The 26,556-nt window shown below is 32.5% G+C and overlaps 2 protein-coding genes across 3 annotated transcripts; one reads left to right on the forward strand and one right to left on the reverse strand.

Moving 5' to 3' along the window:
* Positions 1 to 6,476: 6,476 nt before the first annotated feature.
* LOC120076555 (pyridoxal phosphate phosphatase) lies at positions 6,477 to 10,616 on the reverse strand. 2 transcript variants are annotated; one of them, XM_039030420.1, is made up of 7 exons: positions 10,392 to 10,616; positions 9,894 to 9,963; positions 9,632 to 9,791; positions 8,948 to 9,029; positions 8,240 to 8,456; positions 7,321 to 7,400; positions 6,477 to 6,805 (listed from the first exon to the last, which is right to left on the reverse strand). In XM_039030420.1, the coding sequence occupies exons 1-7, from the start codon at positions 10,482 to 10,484 to the stop codon at positions 6,551 to 6,553; spliced, it is 957 nt and encodes a 318-aa protein (XP_038886348.1). In that variant the 5' UTR covers positions 10,485 to 10,616; the 3' UTR covers positions 6,477 to 6,550. The 2 variants fall into 2 exon arrangements, with proteins under 2 accessions (XP_038886348.1, XP_038886349.1); XM_039030421.1 differs by having other exon boundaries at positions 7,321 to 7,385; positions 10,392 to 10,615.
* An 11,302-nt stretch (positions 10,617 to 21,918) lies between these two features.
* LOC120074960 (60S ribosomal protein L5-like) lies at positions 21,919 to 25,280 on the forward strand. The gene is made up of 9 exons (XM_039028073.1): positions 21,919 to 22,042; positions 22,389 to 22,458; positions 22,555 to 22,646; positions 23,300 to 23,426; positions 23,536 to 23,615; positions 23,737 to 23,853; positions 24,409 to 24,543; positions 24,631 to 24,800; positions 24,885 to 25,280. The coding sequence occupies exons 1-9, from the start codon at positions 22,040 to 22,042 to the stop codon at positions 24,994 to 24,996; spliced, it is 906 nt and encodes a 301-aa protein (XP_038884001.1). The 5' UTR covers positions 21,919 to 22,039; the 3' UTR covers positions 24,997 to 25,280.
* Positions 25,281 to 26,556: the final 1,276 nt, after the last annotated feature.

Below are 26,556 nucleotides of genomic sequence, written 5' to 3' on the forward strand. Positions count from 1 at the left end.
AAAGGGATGGAAAAATAACACAAACAAACAAATTAGTTAATTAATTCATTACTTGCATTCAATTCCTTTTTATTCTTCTTTTTCTAGTGAGATAATATTCGTATTTTCATTGATAATTTATTTATTGTAAGGAAAAAAAAAAACAAAAAACAAAAACCTATTGTTTTTATCTCTATAAAGTGAATGCGATTTTCTGTGAATATTTTTGGCTAAACATAAAGATTTGTCTTCGTGGTTATGTTGTTGAACTTTACCTTTAATGGATTGATTCCTAAGAGAATGGAATCTTATTTTTCAAAAATGTTAACCACATCCGATAGTGAAGATCTTTTTGCCAATAATATATATTATGATCAGTTAAGTTATATTCAAATTGATAATGAGGTAAAATAAATGTAAAATTTTAATAAAAAAATATCATGTCGTCATATGAAGTGGACCAACTTTTATTTTCCGATGCTAACTTAAACATTGTTTTTATTTAAGTATAAGTATGGTTTAATTTAATTAATGAGAACTATATTCTCTACTAAAATGTAAAATGTTCGAATTCTCACCCATGTTATTGTACTGGAAAAAAAAGATATTGTTATTATTATTAAAAAAAATCTAAATTGTAAAATTAGTTAATGATTTAATGATTTTTAGAATAAGTTCAATAAACTCTTTAGTTTTAGAAAAATGTTTTATAGATGTAATTTCCAATATTGTCTAAAATGTTTATCAACTTTAAAGTATATTCATTCTTTAAAATAATAATAGTAAGAATAATAATATATTTTGTGCCTATTGAAAGTTTAGAGTTTGTTTGGTAAACATTTCGCATTTTTGTTTTTAGTATTTGAAAATTAAGACTATTTGTTTCTCATTTCTTAAAGTGATTTATAAATTTTAGCCAAATTCTAAAAACAAAAACAAAAACAAATTTTTTAAAATTACTTTTTTAGTCTTTGAAATTTGACTTGATTTTTTAAACCAGTGGTAAAAAGTAAACAACAAATAAATAAATTGAAAAGTAAAGTAGTGTCTATAGGCTTAATTTTCAAAAACAAAAAACTAAGAACCAAATGGTTTACCAAGTGAGCCTTAATGTTATATTAAATGTAAATTTAAAATAAGTTTATAAACTCTGATTGTTACTTTGTTTTTTTATTACCGTCTATAAATATTTTTCAAAAGTCAATTTAAAAAAAAATTATACCAAAAAAAAACTTATATTTGTTTTTGAAATTTTGCTAAAAATTCAAATATTTTTACCTAGTAGAGATAGAAAATTATTATAAAGAAATTGTAAGTAAATAAGTACAATTTTTCAAAAATAAAATATAAAAAACTTGGCCCCATTTGAGTTTGATAACCATTTGGCTTTTTTTTTCTGAAATTGTACCTGTTTTCCTACATATTCTTGATTTTTTTCTATTTTTAAAAATGAAACTTATAAACATATAAACATTATTTGACTTAATGCCCTTTTTGTTAATTACTTGATTTTTTATTTTTTATTTTTTGAAATTAAACTTTTAAACACTCTATGTACTTATAAGGTTTTTTTTATTATTGTTATCCACTTTCAATTATTTTTTTAAAAAAAAAAAACTTGAAAAATATTAAAAGATAACTTTCAAAAAAATGTTTTTTCTTCATAAATGTGAAATCTATGGTATGAAATTAGGAGAAAATAATTATAAATTTTAAAAATTTAAAAATACGGTTAAATGGAATTAAGTAAACATTTGAATTCTTAATCAAATATTCTAAAAAAAAAAAATTAACTATTTTTTAAGTTTATGTGGTGTTTATAGACTTTATTTAAAAAAAAAAGAAAAATTTAAAAATAGTTATTAAAAGGGAGACAATGGTCATTAAGCGGATCTTTAAATTTTTAAATATAATGCATATTTTCTTAGAATCCAGTGTGTGTGTTTGTGCAGCTAAGCTATATTCGAAGTAGAACAAACAAAAATAGACCCAGACTAATTAGCATGTCTGAGAGTGATTTTAAACTGATTAAAATTATTTTTGTTATTTTAAAATCGTACGAAAAATACATTTAACTATTCAAAATCATTTTAGTAATACAAAAAATGTGATTAGAATTGTAAAATTAAACATTAAATTTATTTTAAGTGATTAAATGTGTGTTTCAAATTAATTTTAAGCATGACAAAAATGATTTTAATCATTTTAAAACCACTTCTAAATATACTATAATAAACTCATGCATTTTTTTATAGTTCAAAACCAATTAACATATAAGATAGTGAATTTGAACATTTGACTTATTAATTATAAATACAATGTTTAAGGTTCCCAAAAATAGAGAAAAAGAAACAAATAAAAACAAAATGTCCTAAAACTTAGGAGCACGACCGAATATGGATATAAAGAAAATATACTATAATAATATATAATATAAATAAATAACTTAAATAAAAAATAATAATAATTTTCTCTAATTTCTTCTAAAAAGTTGAGATTTCTCATCAATCTTCACCATTTTACAAAATGCACAAAATGACCACTACTTATGGGAGAATTGGCAAAGTATGAAGTGAAATTAATCGGACACTAAGGATGTATACTTTGGACTACATGTTCAAATACATATAGAGGTAGTAGAGAACGTCGTTTGGTCTTCTAAGATACCAAACTTTGACATTAATAGACATCTATTATTATTATTATTATATCTATAATACAAAACTATTTTTAAGCCACCGTATTGTTGTTTGGTACTGCAGCAATAAAGAGATTGAGAGTGAACATTTCAAACTCATGCCATTATTGAACACCGACGTGCCAAACTCACCCAAAAAGGTAAAATAAATGTCAAACACGAAGTCTAATTATTGACCTCAATATTATTCTTTAATTCGGAATTATTAATTTAAATTTAGTGTTGAGAATTATACTGAATAAAAATAACAACGAGTTAGATTTAGTAGTTAATATCGTTACCACCTACTAGAATTTAATAGGAGAAAAAAAAAAGAGACGAATCGACTCGAACGGTTTGATTCGATTTGATTAGGTCAGATTTTATCAAAATTTGATTTGATTTCGGTTTATCCGAACAAAACTCTAAGGGTCGTTTGGATTGAGGTTTTCTCAATGCCCAAGAATTAAAGATGTCTAGGAATTATATGTCTGGGAATAAAATTACTGAGAATCAAGGATGACTATGTTTGGTTGTGCATGGAAAAACAATGTCTGGTAATAGTATGTGGGAATTAAAAAAAATTGAGATTGTGAAAACAAGTCCATGAGGATTTATGCCCAAAGTGGACAATATCATACCATTGTGGAGATAGTTTGAGGGTCTTGTCCCTATCAAGCATTTGTTGAAATGCATTGAATCTGTTTATTGGCACTTCGAACGACCAAGTATGGTAGTGCGCTATATAAACTCTTAGATGTGCCGTTATGATGTAATGTTCCGAAAACATTCTCTCTAATAATATTGTTCTCCATCTGCCCGTGGACATAGCTAACACACTGTTAGTGAACCACGTATATCTGTGTGTCGATCTTCTCTATGTCTACGTTCCTTTTTTTTGTGTGTTCTTTAATTGTCGATTTTGTAACAATACGATCGTTTAAATTATCTACACGATCGCTGAGTAACAAAACGCTATACGATCCCTTACCAAATGCTACACGATCGCTGAGCTCGGCTACACGATCGTTGAGTAACAAAATGCTATACGGTCGCTGAGCTCGGCTACACGATCGCTGAGTAACAAATGTTATACGATCGCCTACCCAATGTTATACGATCGCTTACCAAATGCTACACGATCGCTGAGTAACAAAATGTTATACGATCGCCTACCCAATGCTATACGATTGCTTACCAAATGATATACGATCGTTTACCAAATGCTACACGATCGGCTACCAAATGTTATATGATCGCCTATCAAATGCTATACGATCGCTTACCAAATACTACACGATCGCTTACCAAATGCTACACGATCACTGAGTAACAAAATGTTATATGATTTCACGGCTAGAAAGAAGGAAAATCATGGTAGGAAGCGGAAGAAGAAATGTAAACCCACACTTCTCAATTGGTATGCAATTCCTTCATTTGTGTGGGCAAAAGATACCTAGGAATTACCTTTTCCAAGATAAATAAACAAATCCCACAAACCGACTTTGTAAACCCATTCTCATTCCCACCCTCTTTTCCCTCCAACCAAATAGCCTCTAAAAGTTATAATTTCCTATTTTATTTCAGTCTCATATCCCTTAGTCACCCACATCCCCTCCCTACATTTTTAACTTTTTTTAATATTATTTAATATATCACAAATCCGAGGTTGACCTAGAATCAGGACGGGTTGAGCCTTATCTGTACACAACCACATTGGGTCATTTTAAAGAAGACCCAACCTATTTACATCCCTATAATTTAATATTCGGATAATCGCAATGGATAACATTTTTAGGACTAATAATTAGGTGTATAGCAATATTTTTAAAGAATTGTAAACATAATAAAATCTACCAGTGATACACTCTATCGCTGACATGCTCTTACCGATGATAGACTTTATTGTTGATAGACTTTTATTAGCGATATAGTATATCATTTGATCTAAATTGTACTATATTTACAAAAAAAAAAAATTGCATTATACTATATCTGCCAATACTTTTGGGTATGATCATGATGTTTACCGTTATCTCTTGATATTTTATAAGTTAATTTGGCCCATAAGAATTATCAAGATACTCACAAGATAAATCGAACACCCACAAATACATAAAAAAGAATGTACTAAATAAAATAGATTTAGATCTTATTTTAGTCATAATCTATTATGAGGTAGATCATATTTTCTACTTTTGTTCATTTTTATTTTTGTCTACGCTTTTAAAAACAGTCGATGTAGCCCTTGTTTGTAAAATTAAATTCTAACACTTTTTTTTTTACACAACCAACTCTATAACAAAATATCAATATTTTTTTTCCAATTTTTTAAAACAATCCCATAGGTTCATTGAGTGTAGTGTTGCACATAAGTTGTAATAAAAAAATCAAAGGAACTTTCAAAATTAATTGATTAAACAAAAAGGAGTTAAAAAGTACATGGACTAAGTAAATAAAAGTTGAAGAGAATCTAAAATATGATTTGAACCAATAAAATATTGTGGCTGTAAAATTGAATAATTACAAAATAATATCAAATATTGGAAATTAATACAAAATTAAAGGACAATAAATATTTTCATATTAAATAATTATAAATTGTTTAATATAAAATGAAGTGATTTTTCATTTTTATATTCACTTCATTTTATAATAATAATTCATAGCACTAAACTAACATGACATAATAATTAAAAAAAAAAAAAAAAACCATAACATTAAACATAAGAGGGATATAAAAAGCATAACGTTAAACATAACACGACATAATGAAAAAGAAAGGAAAATAAGAAAACTCTACAAGTAGGTAGAGTACTCACGTTAATTCAAGTTTGAGATGACAAAAATGATGGAAAAATTCAATGAAAAATATTTGAATGAAAATACGTGATTTATTGAAAATAAAGATTTTGTATGGTAAAAGAGAAAAAAAATCCCTTACTCTATCATATCTAATTGTTAAAAAAACTATTAAAAAAAACCTTGAAATTTCAATGAAGATATCGAAATATCGATGAAAATTTCGAAATTTTGAGAAATCGGGGGAAAACTAAAAGTCCCCCTATCGAAATTTCGATCCTATTGAAAACTTGATGCTTACCTACCAAAAAGTTTCGAGATTTCGATCGAAATTTTAAACTATGCTTACCTACCAAAAAAATAATTTGATGCTACCATTTGATACAAGCAAAACAAAAACCCTAGCATATCAGGAACTATTGGGATTGATTTGTTTGGAAGCGAATCTAAAATGGTTAAAATCACTTGTGTGAATTACAAAATAACTCAAAATTATTTTTAATTATTCAAAATTAATTTTAAATAATACGAAAAATGAGGTTAGAAATGTAAAACTAAAAATTGAATTGATTTTGAGTGATTAAATGTGTGTTCCGAATTGATTTTAAACATCACAAAACCGATTTTAATCATTTCAAAACCAATCCGAAACATGCACACTTATGTCCCATTTGGATTGATTAGAGATTTTTTTTAATCATTTTTATTTAAAACTCTTTTAATAAAAGAAATATTAAAAATGAAATTTGAAGGTGTTTCAAATCCATATTGAGTATTTGCACACTTCAATTTTTTGTTCGAAATGACATTTTTAAAAGTGAACACTTAAGTTAATCTATACACACCCTTAGATAAGTGAGATTATTACTTCATGACACTCCCAATTTCCAAGTGATCACAAGGCTTTTTTGCTTTTTTACCTTTCTTTTTTTCCCCTTTTCCTTTTCTAAAATCTCATTTTCACGGCAAATACATTCACAAGAATCGATTGTTACCGACTAACATCAATGAGTACACATGTTACCAGAAAACTCTGAAGTTTTAATTGCTAAAAAAAATGTATCATTGATAGATACAGAGAGCGAGAGAACTCTACCATGTAAATGAAGGCAGTACATAAGATGGATAAGCATCATATTTTGAAGCAAGAGCTTTGACAGAATTCATATCAGCAGTTTCTTCGAAATTACCAAGTCCGAGTTCGGTTGCATGGATACCACCAGTTATGAAAACTGATTGGATTCCGGCTGCATTTGCACCCTTAATGTCATGGTGGAGTGAATCGCCAACAGCAATCGAATCAGAGGCATCGACACCAACCATAGACATTGCAGATTGGTAGATGATCTGGTATCGTCAGGAAAAATAACTAAATTGTTAAAAATTCTACGCTACAGAGGCTAAGTCATTATCTACTAAAATGTTGGGATGAAATCACTATAAATTTTAAATTTCATATACAATATTGTTCCAAGTTAAAGTTTAAATTCTTGAAAGTATATAAATCGCGATGCAGATAGAAAACTGAAGTTAAGCAAATAGTAATTCATTCTCATACAATCATGTGAAAGCAAGTTATATTGTTAGATGATTTTATTCAATGCAAAAGACAGATGGAAGGTCATGACAAGTATGCAGTTGTGTTTGCATCAAATATCAATGTCCTTGTGAGTTAACATGAACAATCATGCAATGCTAAATGAATTATAACAATCGACATCACCCTTTCAAAACGTCAATTCGAGCATAGTTTAGTGGATAAGGTAGCAATTATCATTTAAAAGGTCGATAGTTCAGTTCTCCACTATTGCCATTGTTCAAACTCATAAAGAACCTATTAATAATAATATGAAAAAAATCACCTTGTCGGGTTTGCCCATCCATTTCACTTCACCACCAAGCTTTTCATATTTGGATGCAAGTGTACCTGCAGACTCCACCACTAGTTCTTATGATATACAAGGCTAATTAAGTAATTAAAAAAACTTGGTATTCGATATCACCAGCATAGATCGAGAGTGGGATCAAACTTCCCGAACAAAAAGGTACTTGGACAAATTGAAGGCTTAATTGGCATCTAGACAAAATATTAGTTCCACATACCTTGGGTAATAATAGTCTTAATTGGGATTTCCCTAGCTGAAATAAATTAGTCATTATTACTGAACTGTGAATACTATGATAAACAACGGCTAAAATGCTTTAAGCATTTGATGAGGACATTTAACATGAATATTTTAGCATCCATATTCAAAAATTAATAAGCAATTCAACGTGAACTTTATATGATAACTATATCTGAATTATCCAGAAAGTCGAGAATTACTATATTGAGGGCTTGTAATTTCCCTTTTGAAAGGGGCATTTAGACATTCTTTTGGCACATTCTTCCCATAGTAGAATGCATCCAAAATCTGGAGGTGATTGTGAACTGTGGTGCCTAACGTCTTCCGGAGCAATTTTTAAAAGTTCAAGGTGATGGTAGTAGGTTTTTTCCTTCTTTGAATTTGAGACTATCATTTCATTATCCTACAAATCAAATCAAGTAAATAGTCAACAAACTATGGACCTGAGCTATCATGAACACCTTTTCCCTGCATCAAATACTTCTTGAATCTCAATAAGGCTTTTTCCAATGCATTGATTTACATTGACGAGTGAACAGCTTTAGGATAAGAGACCAAAGGGTTCCTTTAAAAAAAACAAAGGGGACACAGATAGGGGAAGAAAAAAACAATGCAACGAGAAGAATCCCCCCCAAGCAACCAAGTGAACGCTTACCAGGCATTACACGTAAATCTCTAGCCTCAACTGTCACAAAATCTGGGTTAGCTACCACCATCGGAATCTTTTTGGCTGCACACTGCTCCAATATTTTCTCAAGTTCCTCAAGGGTCATTGGTAGTGAATCGCCAGAAGGATGCCCCAAAGCTTCAGTACCATGAGCCAATATAAACTCAGCTTCTTCAATATCGTCCACTACTCTTATGCCCAGACCCTACAAACAAGAAAAATTTTGAGTTCACTACAAATTTCCTGTACCTCGTTCGTTTTAGTACTTTGATAGTTGAAAACTAAGGGAATCAAATTTAGCACATAGCCAGCAGGTGTTTCACTGTTAATTCAGAGTTCATTTGACCGAATACAGGGGGAAATTTTGTGAAAGGCAGGTTCTAAGGTCCTCGACCAGGATATTTTCTCATTATAATTTATAACAGGTGTTCACTTCCTATATCTTTACCTTTCCGAGAAGAGATTGTAAGAATTAACTAGACTGCAAATATAACTGTGTTGAGAAAGTGCTCAATTATCCTTTCCTAAGACTGTAATAATCAAGCTCTCTCTATCTCTCTCTCCTTTTTGGTGGGTGGGTGGGGGGATCCAAGTATCGACCACAAACCAGCAGACATGTAAAATGAGGAGCTCAACTGTAGGAAAATGAACTGAATGACAACAGAAACACCAAAACATTCACAGATCTGACTGAACCTCGAGCGATATAGCTCCACGGGAACTCCAAGTCATATGAATGCAAGATCTACCAAGAGCAGCAAACCACGCATCATCCCTCCTTTTAATAGCAGAAACCATAAAATGAGTTCACTAAAATGGAAGACCTCCCATAAAATCAATCTCGAAGAAACAAATGTAATTATAAAAGACATAAGTTTTAAAATGTAAAACGTGGAAGTAGCTGCGGCACTTAAGTAAGCATAAATTGCCACTCTTATTGCCCATTTAGTAGTCTTAGTGTTGCCCGATCCGTAATAATATCAATGGTTAGAAAGGCGTATGCACTCTTCATGTTATAAGCGGTACAATCATGAACAAGATAAGAGGCAAACGGCTCTAATCGTAAAAAAAAAAAGTTGAGAAAATTTTACCGAACTGTAAACATCCAATAATGAACAAATCGGATGAATATATTATTAGAAAGGCATCCAATTATGAACAAGATAAGAGGCAAACTGCTGTAGTGGTACAATATCTCTCTCTCTCTAATGGCGAGAGAAAGACATTATATGTTACAGTGTACATGATGCTGTTCACAGTGTATGATGGATGAATCGAATATGCTTGGCAACCATCAATGATATAGCGTTTGTATTCGACTTACAAGTATATAATACAAAGACTAACATCTTGACGAAGTGTTAGAAAAGGATTATTAACCTTTGCAGATAACGATGAGTAAGTTCTCCACTTGTAATGGCTCCAACAAACAGACTGGGGTCGAATCCGAGGCTCTTCAATTTTTCCATTGTCGTCGATGAGCGTCTTGAAGAATTACTTATAATAACCATCTTAGTACCACATTCTGCCAACTTCTCCACTGCATCACAATGAAAGTTAAGGAATTATGACTTATTAGTGTTATGCTCAAACTCTGATGTAATGAAGCTATAACAATCAATTAGGGTGAATGGAAACGCACACGCTACAACAGCTCCGGGATAAGGCTGTTTTCCATCGTGCAGAACTCCAAATTGGTCCAAAAACCATGCCTGCGGAGTCATCAGCATATTTATCACAACATCACGAGAATGAACTCGAACAGAGCATTAGAAAATTGAAGCATCTAAGAAACACTCGAATGTGTGGCTAGCGTCGTGGCATTTAAAGATAAGTTAACTACACTAGATTTCCAAGCTTTTGCAGAACCAGAAATTGCGTTTCCATAGAAATTTAGCACTTCAGCTGAGTTATAAAGGGAGAAAAACATTCGATTGAGAAAGTTTTAGAAAATATAGACTTCTCCACCTCGACTTCAACGACTATTGATCCGGTAAAGCGTTAAGTCGAGAAACGCCATGAAAAGAGATGCAATTGAAAGGCCTCTGATTCGATTTGGAAATGGAATGAATAAGAAAATTGAGAAGGAAGAACCAAAATCAAAGACCATCAAATCATGAGTAAGAATTAAGCAAATTACCTTGAAGCGACGCGTCTCGGCTAGCTGTTGAAGGCCATTAAAGCTCTGAAACAGGTGGGACTCTGGCGAAATCACAGACCAACCAGGCGCCATTCTTCTCCTGCCTCCAATCCGACGCAGCGAATTTCGACGATCTAAAGATTCCTTTGTTCTTTGTTCATTGTTCTTTTGCTTCTTATTTCGCCTGAATTTTCAGTGGAAAATTGTACAAAATCACCCAAATGCAAAAAAATTTAACTCTTTCCGTGAGAAATATCACTTTTTATCCGGATGCTTTTTAACATTTTGCTTGCTGTATAAGTATGTTGGAAAAAATGTAAAAAATCATATAAAAATGAGTGATCGTTTAATTAAAACGAATTTATATTGACAAAAATGTGACGAAAACAAAAATTTTATTTGTGCAAAAAAAGATGTGGGATCACTAACATCAGCATACACGATAGCTTACATCAATATATGTGATCGCTTACATTGCATATGCAATCACTTACCACTGGTGAAATATCTTTGAGAGACCGTTGTTCAATGCACTATCTCACCCCACCCTCGAATACTATCGTTACTTCGTACGTCTGTATTTTATGGAGTTACCAAATTAGGACGTCTGTATTTTATGGAGTTACCAAATTAGGATTCATTCAGCTGGATTGGCATCTAATCACAGCATTTGTCGATACTCTTGCAACTATGGGCTTACGAATGATTTCCAACCATGACTCCACAACTTCAACATGTGAATAACGCCCTGTTAGCTGGACGAGCCTACGATTCTCGGTATATTATTTTAATTCAATTTAATTTTTACATGAATGATTTGGTTAATTCAAAATCTAAATTATTAATTTAAAAATATAGGTGGAGAGACAAATTTTGTATGACTAAGACAATCACACATGTAGTCAACAAGCATATATACATGTTTGATTTGCTTCAACCTGATCAGGTACACTGAACTAAATTGATTTTTTTATACAATTTTTCATTGTATTTGTCTTGAATGTTTTGCAATGTAATGTTCTATGTTTCAGATTATTTGGGAGCCTTACAAAGTTGTTATGGACACTTTGCTCAATTTTTGTACTAGTGGTTAAAACATATGGCGGACTAGTCATCTCATGACAGGTAATGAGACAATTCGATTTTCAACAGGATGTCCCATCCCCTTGTAGTACTAAACCCCTACTGCATGACATCGACTTAAACTGGAGATTGGTCCAAAGTTGCACATTTGGTAGTGTGATGGAACTGTTGGGTTTATTGCAATGGGGTTCTATTGGGCAGTTTGATAGGGATGTTACTCAAAACTACATCAACTGATATAATAATATTACAAGGCGCTACGTTACTCGTATGGGAGCAACTGTAGGTCATCTGGTACATAAATAAATATTATCTAATTATTTTTAATTTAAATTTATTTCAAATATTGTCTAATTATTTTATAATTCACAGATCAAACAACAGTAAACTCCGTGATATTGCAAATGATCTGAACCAGGTTCATGCTATATGTAGTGACAACGAGAGCTATATGGAGGAGATACATTATATATATATATACCTATTGTTCCTCAACCAATTCCTGGACGTAGAGAATTGTTCAAGAAGAAGAATATGAGTTTGATGAGGTTGCCCATAATATAGAAGATTTGACCCCTATGATGCAGACGCAAAGCCAAACTGATTATGTTAGTTCGATGACGATGATGTCAATATTTGGTTCAGGATATTATGATTCAGATGTTGGTCCATTGTTTTCATATGTGCATGGATATGATCATGGTCGTGGAGAGCATAATGAATATTTATATTATTAAGCGTCTGCAGAAGTATCGGAGCAATGTCAAAAGGAACCATAGCAACCTCAAATTCGAAATCGACGACACCCGCCTTGTGGAGCACATTGATTTTTTTAATTATTTTTAAATAAATGAGATAATAGTTGTATTAAAATGAATATTTTAGTTTACATTTTATTATTTTTAAATTATGGAAGGAAACATGAATGAGATATTATTTTCTATGATATTTTTTAGAGGTTAAGAAAATGGTGGTCGAAATAATAACAAAGTGAGGTCGAATATAATAAATAATAAAATGAAAAAAGGGAGGTTGAATATTAAAATAATAAAATAAAAGAGAGAGAGAGAGAAAATGAAAAAAAAATAATAAAATGGGAAGAAGTTAAAATGGAAAAGGGAGAAAATGAAAAAAAAAAATTAATAAAATGGATTAAAAAAAACTACAGTATTTTTCTAAATTATCTTTGAACAAACATATTTTTCTAAATAATTTTAAAAAGAACAATATTTTTCTAATTTTACCAAATAGGCCTTCATTTTGGTTCACGATACATAGTATTGGAGTTGGTTTTTTTTTTTATTATTATTTTATTTTATTCTATATTTAAATTGAGTGAAAGTTACATGTGCATGGTTGAATCCCTTTGTTATTACAAGTTATGAAAAACAACTTCAAGGTTGTTAGAAATTAGTTATACAAGTTGTCTTTATATACATTTGTAAATTTCTTGTATATGTAAGAGTGAAAGAAAAATTGAGAGATCAAGATAGTTAACTACTTATCTTGTAATTTCTTGTTGTAACTCCCCAATAAAAAAATCAGCTTCTCCGTGGACGTAGACTTCTTTTTTGGCCGAACCACGTAAAATTCTTGGTGTTCTTCTTCCTTTATACCTCAGCACCCTCATCGTTTAGACAAATACTCGGCAGCACCTTCATCGTCTAGACGAACCTCGGCAGTACTTTCATCGTCTAGACGAATCTTACCTGTCTAGACGAATCTCAGCAATACCTCAATCGTCTAGACGAATCTCACCTTCATCGTCTAAACGAATTCCTGTAGCATCTCCCTCTGGTTTTCCCTCTCTTCTCTCACGGTTTTCTTCTGCAAGAAAGAAAAGAACAAGGTTAGTCGTTGAAGTGTCTGCAATTACCAGAGTGCTTGAAGTGAATCTTGTCCATCAAAGTGTAGGGCGAAAATCTATCTTCACATGGATTATGCTTTTAGCGCACGATTTTATTCAAGTTCAAATTCCATCAGTGGTTTTGGTTTTCATTTCGGGTCAGGCTTTCAACTAAGCCCAAATAATATTTGTTTCAAGACAACAGTGATTTGTTTAGCCCATCAAGCTCTTCAAGCCCAATAAGTGGTATCAGAACCTACAAGAAAACTTCGAGATTAGTTCAGATTCTAAAGAAACAAAATATTGGAGCTTTCAGACAGAGAAATGGCATTAGCAAGATATGATATTGAAAAGTTTGATGGGAAATAAGACTTTGGCTTGTGGAAAGCCAAGATCAAAACCATTTTGGGGCATACAAAGGGCTCATAAGGCCCTTGAAGATCCAGCCAAGCTCCTACTACTGCAACAGAAGAAGAAAAGGAGAACATGGAGCTAATTGCTCATGGCACACTTGTTCTTAGTTTGTCAGACAGTGTTCTAAGACAAGTGATCGACCAAGAAACTGCATTCACAATGTGGAGTAAGCTGAATGAGCTTTATGAGACAAAGAATCTTCTGCCCAACAAACTTTTTCTAAGGGAAAGGTTTTTCACCTTCAAAATGAGTTCTTCAAAATCCTTGACAGAAAACTTAGATGACTTCAAAAGGATTACTACCAAATTCAAGACTCAAGGATAAGAGATTGAGGTAGATAATGAAGCCTTTGTGCTTTTTAACTCACTTCCGGATTCCTATAAGGATGTCAAAACTGCCCTAAAATATGGTAGAGACTCTCTAACTACTGATATTATCATTTCAACCCTTAAAATCAGAGAGATCGAGCTCCTAACCAGCAAGGAAGATAAGCCCAGTGTTAAGGGTTTATTTGTTAAGGGAAAGTATAAACAGAATAATAAGGAAAAGGGAAACAAAGCTCAACATAAGAGGGAAAATAAAAAAACCAAGGTTAGATGTAAATACTGCAAAAAGCTGGGACATCTAATCAAGGGTTGCAGAACATTAAAGTGGAAAAATGAGCAGAAGAACAAGCAACCACAACCTCAACAGAAAGTCCAACAAAATCAATCAGGTGAAGCATTAGTTTGTGAGGATTCTTACTTCTATTCAGATGCCCTATCTACATCAAATTTGAAGGCAGATGAAGAATCTAATAAGAATCTAGATTAGGTTATAGACTCAGGGTGTTCTTTTCACATGACACCCCACAAAGACTGGTTCAACACTTATAGAGAGTTTGATGGAGGCTTTGTTTACATGGGTAATAGTAACTCATGTCCATGGTTGGTATTGGTTCTGTAACACTCAAACTTGAAGATGGATCAGTCAAACTATTGAGAAATGTCAGACATGTGCCTAAGTTGAAGAGAAATATGATTTCACTAGGCATGCTTGGTTTGATTGGTTGTGAATACAGAGGAAAAGAAGGCTATTGTGAAGCTTTGAATAACAGCAAGCCTATTCTCGGAGGGGTCAAGATAAATGGTGTCTATGTTGTTCAAGGAGTTCAGAAAATGCATTCAGGTTTGGTTGTAATTCAGAAGCAGCCTACTGAAGGAGATCTTTGGCACAAAGGACTCTCACACATTAGTACTAAAGGTCTACAAGCTCTTGCTAAGCAAGGAATTCTACCTAAGGGAATTCATCAAAGCCTATCCTTCTATGAACACTGTGTGAGAGGCAAGGCTACGAGGCAGAGTTTTGTAAAGGCTCAGCATACAACCAAGGCCATCCTTGACTATGTGCATTTGGACCTATGAGGTCCCTCATTTTTTCAATCCTTGTGGAGCCAGGTACTTCTTAACCTTTGTGGATGACTACTCTAGAAAATGTTGGATATATTTCCTTAAATCTAAGGACTTAGTATTTGATAAGTTCAAATAATGGAAGATTATGGTTGAAAATTTGTCTAATAGTCAAATTAAGTGTCTGAGAACTAACAATGGGCTTGAGTACTGTGCATAAGATTTTAATGTTTTTTGTAGACAACATGGTATTACTAGACACAAGACTGTTAGCTATATACCTCAACAAAATGAGGTGGCAGAGAGATTGAGTAGAACTATTATGGAAAGAGTAAGAAGACTACTGTCAGATGCAATACTCCCTGATAAATTTTAGGCTAAAGAAGCTTCATATATTGTCTATACCCTAAATAGATGCCCTCATGCATCTCTTAATCTTCTAACTCCTGAAGAAAGGTGGACCAAACAACCTCCTAGCCTAAATAATCTAAGGATGTTTGGTTGCACTGGATTTGTTCATTAGAACAAAGGAAAATTAGCTGCCCGAGCCGTGAAATGTATGTTTTTTGGTTTCACATAAGGAGTGAGGGGATTTAGAATGTGGCACCTTACAAAGAAGAGATGTATTAAAAGTAGAGATGTTGTTTTTAGGGAGGATGAGATGTTTATGCAAATATCTACATCTAATGTTACAACACCTCAAATGAAGAATGATAAAATTGAGGTGGAGCAAGTTCTCAACCCTAGCTCTGATCCTTCAAGCTCATAATCACCTTTTGATAAACTACCTCATCTTGAAGAAGAAGTAGAAGATACTATTTTTTATCTAGAGCAAGAAGAACCATATTTGAGGGGGTACAACCTAGCTAGAGATAGGCAAAGAAGAATTATTGTACCACCTTCAATATATGATGACTACTTAGCTCTAAATGCTTCAGATCTATATAATGAAGCAGAACCCTCAACTTTTGAAGAAGTAGTGAGTTATCTTAAAGCTAAGTTGTGGATAGAAGTAATGAATGAAGAAGTTGATTCGCTAGTCATAAATAACACTTGAGAGTTAACACTTTTGCCCAAAGGTTGCAAACCAATTGCATCCAAATGGGTGTACAAATTGAATGAGGGATTCCCTAATGATCAAGGACCTAAATATAAAGCTAGGTTGGTAGCTAAGGGTTTTACTCAAAGACCAGGTGTTGATTTCAATGAGATATTTTCTCCAGTGGTCAAACAAACTTCTATCAGACTATTATTGTCTATTGTGGTTTAGAACGATCTAGAGTTGGAGCAACTTGATGTTAAAACAATTTTTCTACATGGCTTCCTAAAAGAAGTTATCTACATAAGCCAACCTAAGGGGTATGAGGTCAGAGGGAAAGAAGACCATGTTTGCCTACTTAAAAGGTCTATCGATGGCCTTAAACAGTCCCCTAGGTGCTGGAACAGGAGATTCAGCGACTTTATGCAGAAGAATGACTTTAATAAGAGTTCTTATGATAGTTGTGTTTACATAAACACTGATACCTACACTCATCCTATCTATTTGTTACTCTATGTGGATGACATGCTATTATCAGGAGCAACTATGCAAGAATTAAATAAAGTCAAAGATCTACTCAAGTCATAATTTGAAATGAAAGACATGGGCAATGCAATGAGAATACTAGGCATTGATGTAATAAAAAAACAAAAAATCAAATATTATCAGCATTGATCAGTCACAATATTATCAGAAATTGTTAAGAAATATCATATGACAAAGGCTAAATCAGTCTGTATTCTTATTGTTAATCATTTCAAACTCTCAACAGAGAATTCACCTAAAGAATCTGACATTGAACATCATAAGGTAATGTCAACTATCCCCTATTCCTAAGTTGTGGGAAACCTAATGTATCTAATGGTGTCTACAAGGCCAGATATTACTTATGCTACAAGTCTGGTAAGTAGATATATGGCTAATCCGGGTAAGAGGCACTGGGAGGCAACTAAGTGGATAATGAGGTACCTTAAAGGCACTACAAGTGCTAAACTAATGTATCAACAGCTTCCAGACAGATAACCAAAACTAATTGGGTATGTTGACTCTGACTATGCTGGAGACCTAGACAAAAGAAAATCTCTATTAGGCTATATCTTCCTATATGGAAGGTGTGTTCTAAGCTGAAAGGCTACATTGCAATCAGTAGTAGCCCTTTCTACTACTGAAGCAGAGTTTATTGTTCTTTCAGAAGCAGTAAAAGAGGGTTTATGGCCAAAGGGTCTCCTAAGTGATTTCGGGATTAAACAGAGTACAGTAAAAGTATTTTGTGACAATCAGAGTACCATATATTTATCAAAGCATCCACAGTATCACAACAGAACAAAGCATATAGATGTTAAATATTATTTCATTTGAGAACAGATTGAAGGAAAGCAAATAGAAGTGTTGAAAGTTCATACCTCAGAGAATACCTTCGACATGTTGACAAAGACTGTCACTCAGCTCAAACTTCAGAAATGCCTCGATATTATAGGGTTTGAGCTGACAGACAAAGGTTAAAAGAAGAAGAGATTTAATATGGAGAAGCTGAAGAAACACTTGAAGTTTTCTTTTAAGGTGGAGATTGTTATTACAAGTTATGAAAAACAACTTCAAGGTTGTTATGAAAAACAACTTCAAGGTTGTTATAAATTAGTTATACAAGCTGTCTTTATATACATCTGTAAATTTCTTGTACAAGTAGGAGTGAAAGAAAAATTGAGAGATCAAGATAGCTAACTACTTATCTTATAATTTCTTGTTGTAACTCCCTAGTCAAGAAATCATCAGCTTCTCAGTGGACACAGGCTTCTTTTTTTGCCAAACCACGTAAAATTCTTGGTGTTCTTCTTCCTTTATCTTCTTAATATTCTTATCGTTACCTCAGCACCCTCATCGTTTAGACAAATACTCGGCAGCGCCTTTATCGTCTAGACGAATTCCTGCAATATCTCCCTCTGGTTTTCCCTCTCTTATCTCTTGATTTTCTTCTACAAGAAAGAAAAGAATAGGGTTAGTCATTGAAGTGTCTGCAATTATCTGAGTGCTTGAAGTGAATCTTGTCCATCAAAGTGTAGGGTGAAGATCTATCTTCACGTGGATTGTGCTTTTAGCACACGGTTTTATTCAAGTTCAAAATCCATCTGTGGTTTTGGTTTTCATTTCGAGCCAGGCTTTCAACTAAGCCCAAATAATATTTGTTTCAAGACAGCAATGGTTCTTTTAGCCCATCAAGCTCCTCAAGCCCAACACCCTCATTTTCCATTATTATTTATTCTTTTTAAAAAGCAACTGACATTCCCCAATTATTTCACATTAGCTACCAAAGTTGCATTTTTCAAGAAAGATATTTACTCTTCAATTTTGTTTCATATGTTCCTTGGACATAACACTCAAAATATTTAGATTCACCACTTGTTTGACTGGGTGTACTTATACTAGATTGCGAGATTTTTATTTAACAATTTTCACACATTTGGACATAAAATGTTTTAATTCGATCAATCACATGACATTAAGGTATGTACAATAGTAGAACGAAAAGAAAAAAAGAAAGAGAGAAAAATCCAATGTTAGCCTTAAATTTGTAAGGTTGTATTGTAGTAGAGGGAAAAAAATTGACCACTAAACTTATCACATTGTGTCAATTTGGACCATAAAACTTTTAATTTACTAAAATGGAACCTTGACCATTTTTGGTAACTGTTTGATGTTCAGTTTTTGTTTTTAAAAATTACGTCTATTTCACCCACATCTTTTATAGTGATTTACATATTTCCTTAGTACAATGGTTGAATTTTTAGCCAAATTCAAAAAACAAAAATAACTTTTTGAAAGTTTTTTTTTTTAGTTCTCAAAAGTTGACTTAGTTTTTTAAACCATTAGTGAAAAGTAATAATAAATGATGAAATTTGAAGGTTAAAGTAGTGTCCATAGACATAATGTTAAAAAACAAAATGGTTACTGAACGAGACAAATGTTATATTTTCTTTTTCGATTTTTGCTAAATAACTTTACTAAAATTGAATAATTTTAACTAAAAAAAAATATCTCTTGCATCATTTTTCTCTGACATTTTATCACTATTGGCCTGTTTGGGCCCAAGAGTAGAGTGGGATGGAGTGGGCTACAATAGCCCACTCCTTGTTTGGGGCTCCAACTGAGCCCTAATTATATTATCAGATTATAATCTTAGGGGAACTGTTCCCAACCCCACGATTCATTGTTTGCATCTCCTTTGTTCTCCATCGCATTCCTGTCTCATTTATTGTCCGATCGTTCTCCCTCGATTTCTCTCCGATCGAACGTTATGCTTAGGTTTCGCTCTTTCTCGCCACAGCTTTCACTCTCTCCATATCTCTCCATCTCTCTACCTCTCACTCTATCTCTCTCACTCTCTCCCCATCCATATGTCTCGCTCTTTCCCCCCCTCTCTTCATATTTATTGTTCTCTCTCCCTCCCTCTCGTTCTCTCTTCATATCTCTCCGTATCTCTCGCTCTCTCTCCCTCCATATCTCTAGATATCTCCCCCTCTCCCTTCATAACTCTAGCTTTGTCTCCCTTTCTTTCCATATATCTCACTCTTTCTCCCTTTCTTTCTCTTGCTCTTTCTCGTTTTCTTTAGTTTTGTTGAATTTGGTCAGAGAATAAGTCACAAGCATCATTGGCGGAGAAAAAGAACAGTTGACGCCCTGCAGGTTGGATTTTCAATGCCACAAAGAAGAAAGAAAGAGAAAGATTTTCTTTAGACATTGTCTCGCTAGTCTCACTCTCTCTAGTGCCACTCTCGCTTGTGTCGCTCTCGCCGATTTCACTCTCACTTATCTCGCTCACATTCTCTCTTTCTACTTGTCTTCAATCTCATAACACATCGGGAAAAAAAAAACCCCATAGGTTCACAGTATTTCTAAACCCAGAATGACCCACCCTATCCCCATTATCAATCAGTTTAAGACATAATCGACACAAAATGAAATCATTTTTCAATCAAATTCGATTTGTCGGTGGTAGTGGAAGATTTTACAAGCCCAAATGATTAATTTCAAATTATGGATTTTGCAAGCCGTTACCTTTGAAGAGAAGTTTAGTTTTGGTTTTCAGTAAAAAGATAAAAAGACAAAGAGATAAGAGCATTTACGCAATCTAATATGGCAATGGTGTGAGTAGAGGGTCAATTGACAATTTTTTTAAAAAAATGGGCCATTTGACATTTTTGGCCAAAAAATGGGTCATCCGTATAAATTTCCCTTTTTAGGATTGGATATTAAAAAAATGTAATATAAAAAGTGTTGTTTTTTAAGTGCTGGTAACATGAAAACAAAAATAGTGTTAACATGAAAAAAAATTGAGTCTTGTTAACATGCAAAATGGTTTTTATTTTTTTGAATTTGACTAAGTTTACTTAACAAAATAATATATATTTTTAAAGTATTATAAAAATTATTTTTTTAAAGTATTGTTAACATTTAAAAAAAAAACAGTGTTAACATGACTAAGAAGTATTTTTGGAATCTGACTAAGAAATCGGTATTTTAATTATTTTATGATCTAGTTTTTTTTTTTTAGAACCAGTTCCAATTGTTGAGTACATATGGACCCAACAGAACTAGTTACGATGCTAACAACATTTACAGCTTCACAATGTCAGATACTTTTAACACTAGTCTCGGCCATTTGTCCCACTTCCCTCCCCATTTCATCAAGTGGTCGTAGTTATTACTGAATGACCATAGGAGGATAGAAAATACATCACACGACCGTAGACATCATATTAGACAATTAGCATACTTTCGACTCATTCATCAACCCTAACAGTCGTCAAAGTACAAATAGATAGAAGATGTTTTGCCATTTGATGTCATTTACTTAAGACAACTGGCGAATTAGTTAGAACTGACGATGTTCTTACATATTTTAGCCCAGGACGTTAAGAACTGAATAGTTCAAAGAGAAATTGTCTTACATTTTAATCATGGAATCATGAGTTAGTTATTTTGTCTTACATTTTTTTGTACCTAAAAAAAAAAAAAGAGCTTTATATATGAAACACATGAATTGCATCCGACAATAATGTATTTTTTTTCCCCTTTTTTGGCCACAACCAAGATATCTCCCAAAATGACAAAAAAAATGGTGGTTAGCTTTTAATATAAATTACAATCAAATTGATTTTGTATAAATTGCTGGAACATATAGTCTTAATTATATTTTCAAAATATGATATTTCATATGCAGAATTATTAATATTATAAAGTATGGTAGTAGAAAAAGTTACGCATGGTCTAAAATAATCTACATTCAAATTACAGACGTTATAATTCAGACTATGATAACTCGCACTCCAAACATGGACTACTATAAGATAAAATATAATACTCTGCACCCCAGACACATACTATAATAATGTACACTTCAAATACATACTATAAAAACAGACAGTTTATTATCACTCACAGACGGTAATAATCTACTTTGCGTCCCAAACGCCCCATATATATGTTTTATGCGGTTGAGAAGGATAAAAGTAAATTAGCTTTCCATTGAATTTTGGATTCTTCTAAAATCAGGTATGATTTTAAATTAATTTTTAATATTTAATTTTATTATTTGAAATTAAGATATATTTTTTTATGTTTATTTTGTTATAACCCAATCAAATCTATATCTTCTAAGTTTAAAACAATTGCACCATATTTTTTAAATAAAGCTATTTTCTTAATATTTAAAAATTAAAGACAACGCCTAAATGTCAATAATGCCAGAACAATCTGAACCGTTGATCACGTGTCCTTAGGGTTCATACAAATAGCTGATCCTTCGATCGAAGAACCCCTCTGCTTCGGCCGTCTTCGTGTCTCTCATACTCTGAGTCTACTTCAAGTCTCAGCTCCGGAGATGGTGAGTTTTTGCTCAAATCTTAAGGAATATTCTCTATATTTTCTAGCGTTCTTGCAGTTTTAGCATTCAGTGAAGGCAATGGTACAGATTTTTCCGCACTGTATACATTTTTTTGTTCAATTTCACGAGGATCTGGACATTGCATTTGCTTTTACTTCGGCAATATTACTTACATTCAATTGATTTTTGTTGTTGTGTAATTGAGTTGTTCTCTATAGGATTGTTTAGCGTTTTTGAGAATGATTGAAGCAAGTAACTGCCTTGTTTCGCTTAAGTTTGTTAAAAATGTTCTCGTCAGTATTGTTTCCAGTGATCAGAAAAAATTTAATGCTTATTTTTTTTGCAGGCTTTCGCGAAAGCTCAAAAGACGAAGGCATACTTCAAACGGTACCAGGTTAAATACAAGAGAAGAAGAGGTATTTCCCATTTCTTTTTGTTTATCTTCATAAATCATACTTGAAAAAGTTAATTGTCGGATTCTGATAATACTCTCTCCTTCTGGTAATGTACAGAGGGGAAGACTGATTACCGGGCTAGGATTCGCCTCATTAATCAAGACAAGAACAAGTACAATACTCCCAAGTACCGTTTTGTTATTAGATTTGTATCCTGAAACAGTTAGCTGATTAATGCCAATGGTATTTTGTTTTATTTTCTAGTTGTTTCTTAATGAACTTGCAATGAATGGTTTGGATCTTCCTTGCAATTTTCCCACCATTTTATTTTGATGTCCGGGTCTGTATGCTTGTCTCAACAATAGGAATTTCTGTATGAACACATCATTCACTTAGTGTCATGACCATGATATGCATTGTGACCGCTATGTTCTACCGATTGGTCCATTGATTTATGTTGCAAGCTGTAATAGACAGCCTTGTGATATTCTGTGCTGATTCTATCCATCAAATTTATTAATATAGAATCAGTTATTCCTTTTATGGTTCGTTAAACTTCCTGCAAGTCCTCATTTTTATGTAACCATCTTTGAGTACATTTGATGTACCGCTACTATCTATCATTACATTTTCATGAGCATTTTTATGTTGTGAATGGTGAGCTCTATTTATGCTCACTTGAGAAATGGGAACCTTAACGTTCATCTCTAGAGCAATAAATAGTATCTTCTAGCATTGCTGCTGATATGCTAGAACAAATACTATCTATCATTACATTTTTACAAGCATTTTTTTTGTGTTGTGAATGGTGAGCTATGTTTATGTTCGCTTGAGAAATGGGAACCTTAACGTTTGTATCTAGACCAATAAGGATATTACAGCACAAATAGTATCTTCTAGCATTGCTGGTGACATGGTTCTTGCTGCCGCTTATTCTCATGAGCTGCCTCGTTATGGTCTTGAAGTTGGTCTGACAAATTATGCAGCAGGTACTACTTTTGCATTGTAAGTCTTGCGGGGGCCGAGTTTTTTGATTTCTTACTAACTTCTTATCCCTATCTTCATTTTTCTGGAATGGGTGCATGGAAACCTGTTTAGCATACTGTACTGGACTTCTATTGGCCCGGCGTGTCTTGAAGAAGCTTGAGATGGATGATGAGTACGAGGGTAATCTTGAGGTATTCTATCCTCCCCGTCATCACCTTATAAAGAAGAAAAATAGAATGAAGTTCACCTCTTCTTTGATGGATTACCCCTTCCATTAAAACTCTTAATCACTGAAAGTGTTTGTATAATTAGGTTACCGGAGAGGATTTCTCCGTGGAACCCACAGATAGCCGAAGGCCTTTCAGAGCCCTCCTTGATGTAGGTCTAGTCCGAACAACAACGGGAAATCGTGTTTTTGGTGCCCTCAAGGTATATTTAGTTAGTCCATTTAAGATGAGCTGTAGGATCTGTTTTCTTTCTGCTATTTACAGTATTTTTCTATGGTTTGATGAATGTTTACACGAGTGACTTTATTGATTCTTCTTCAAACCATGGTTGGATATGAAATGAGTGAATTATCTTGTTAAACCAATTATATATTTATGTGACATGTAACGGCCTTACTTGAACAGGATTTGTTCCATGGGTTGTACAACTGTGTCCTTGAGTTCTATTTATGTGACATGTATACGTGTGTGTTTGCATGCTCATATTTCTGTATTTTGTTCTTTCTACCCATTGTTCATCCTTTGAGATTTAATGTCCATTATAATTTAGTTGCTTATTATGGTTTAACTATTATGAGTAGTTTTTAAGTTCATTGCAGTATCTGTTCGCTTTGTAATTTGAAAGATTACAAATTTACAATTGGGATAGTTTATCTAATATTTTCCATATTCTTCATAATGCCAGTGCCTAGTGGCTCTTTGTACCTGAAACCGTTGTATTTTTTGAGACTGAAGCTATGATTTTTTTGTCACACAGGGAGCTTTAGATGGTGGATTGGATGTTCCACATGGTGTCAAGAGGTTTGCTGGTTTTTCAAAGGACAGCAAGGAGCTCGATGCTGATGTTCATCGCAAATACATTTTTGGGGGCCACGTTGCTGCCTATATGCGGGTAAACATTCCAGGATTTAATATTAGAGCAGTCATTAGTATATTCAGCCATGAATAGTCATATTCACTTTTGAGTTGTGTTCCTCAGACGTTGATGGAGGATGAACCAGAGAAGTATCAATCTCAATTCAGTGATTACATCAAGAAAGGGATCGAGCCCGACAACATTGAGGAGTTGTTGAAGAAAGTTCATTCTGCAATCCGTGCAGAACCATTGGCAAAGACGACTGAGATACAACCACCAAAGAAGCACAAAAGGTTAATGTCGAAACTCTTTGTTTCTCATGATTGAACTAGCATTTTAATTTCTGGTTTTGCATCCTTATGCGGTTTTTCTCATAGGTATAACTTGAAGAAGCTCACATATGAAGAAAGGAAGTCGAAGTTGGTCGAGCGTTTGAATGCATTGAATTCTGCTGCTGGAGCTGATGACGAAGAAGATGATGAAGAGTGATTCAACTAGCGTTGCCTGCATTCCCAACACAAACTGTATTTCAACCAATTCTATCAGTACAAACCATTTAGATTATGTGAGAATATCCATAGATTATTTTTTTCTCTGCCTCTGGCAATTTTGCAGCATTTTTAGCGTCTTTATTATCTCCAGTGTTTTTTTTTAAAAAAAAAAACTTTTATTTTTAGTATTCTAGTTTAGGTTTGCATAATTCAAAATTGAGGTTCTGGATATGAAGGTGTTAACTTGGTTTATTTATGCCAATTGCATCTTTTGTTTTCGTATATTTTGGCTGTTCGTTGGATAGAGCTTGTGGTGCCTGACAGTGACTTAATTTTTACAAAATATGGAGGAATTAATTTTATTTCTTTTGCTATTTTTAAAATCGTGGATTGATCATTGATGATCTTATAGTTTCGTTATGTTCATTTATATTGGATTTAAAATATATGTTGGTTTCGAATTTTTGTTTTGTCTTTCTTCCGTTTTAAGGGTTTCATTTTAATTCATGTAAAAGAATTCTAGGGTGTATGGAAAGAATCAGGGTATTTGTTTGTGCAAATTTTATTGTTATTGTTTTTAATTCTACTTTCTCAATTCGAAGCCGTATAATTTCTACTTAACACTGAAAGAAAAAAAATAAAGGAAAGGGAAAAAAAAATGGAAATTGTAACATTAAATTGAATCTTGAAATGATATGAGACATGTTGAAACTAATTTAGGTCATTTAATTGGATGATTCTTTTAGCAATTTTTGTGTTACTGGAACCAAATCGATATTTTTCCCATCCATATAGTACTAGGATTAAAATATAATCTAAAAAATAAAGTTTAAAAATTATGAATTGTTTGAGCTTCTACAAATTCTTTGTCTATTTGGTAGAGAACCTTAATGTATTTTATGTTTTTAGATGTGTAATATTAGATTAAGAAATTAAATTATAATCTAAACAATTTAAAATGTATTTGATACTATATTTATAAATCAAATTAATTGTAGTTACCCGCTATATATTATTTGACAATAAATTATTATTAACTTATTTATGAATATGTTTTATGTTAAAATTTTTGGTAAGTTATTATATTATGAAATTATATAATTTATAACACATTATATAATATATATTGAGTTTATAATGTGATATACTATATTTTTAAATTTTTGTCTTTATTTAAATTTTGTACTATAAAATTTAAAATTCAAAATTGAGATGTAATGAAAACTAAAAATGTTGTTTTAATATTTACACTATTTGAATCACAGATTTCGAACATAATTTTCAGAAAATAAAATTCGAATTGTTTACTAAATACATATTTACCGACCAAAAAACCCTTATCTTTTGTTAATTGAGTGAACTAGAATCTTTAGAGAAGGATAAATCACTCATGCATACAAGGACTAAAGTATAAAATAATAATAATTAAATTAAATTAAAAATCTAAACTTCTACACGTTGTAAAAGTGATCATAGGGTTACATACAGCGAAATTGATTCCCCTTTAGTTATAAGGGTAAGATTACATCAAAATCATTGAATAAAAAAGAACCTCCTA

Source organism: Benincasa hispida, chromosome 4 (assembly GCF_009727055.1).
Source record: "Benincasa hispida cultivar B227 chromosome 4, ASM972705v1, whole genome shotgun sequence".
Taxonomy (NCBI): Eukaryota; Viridiplantae; Streptophyta; class Magnoliopsida; order Cucurbitales; family Cucurbitaceae; genus Benincasa; species Benincasa hispida.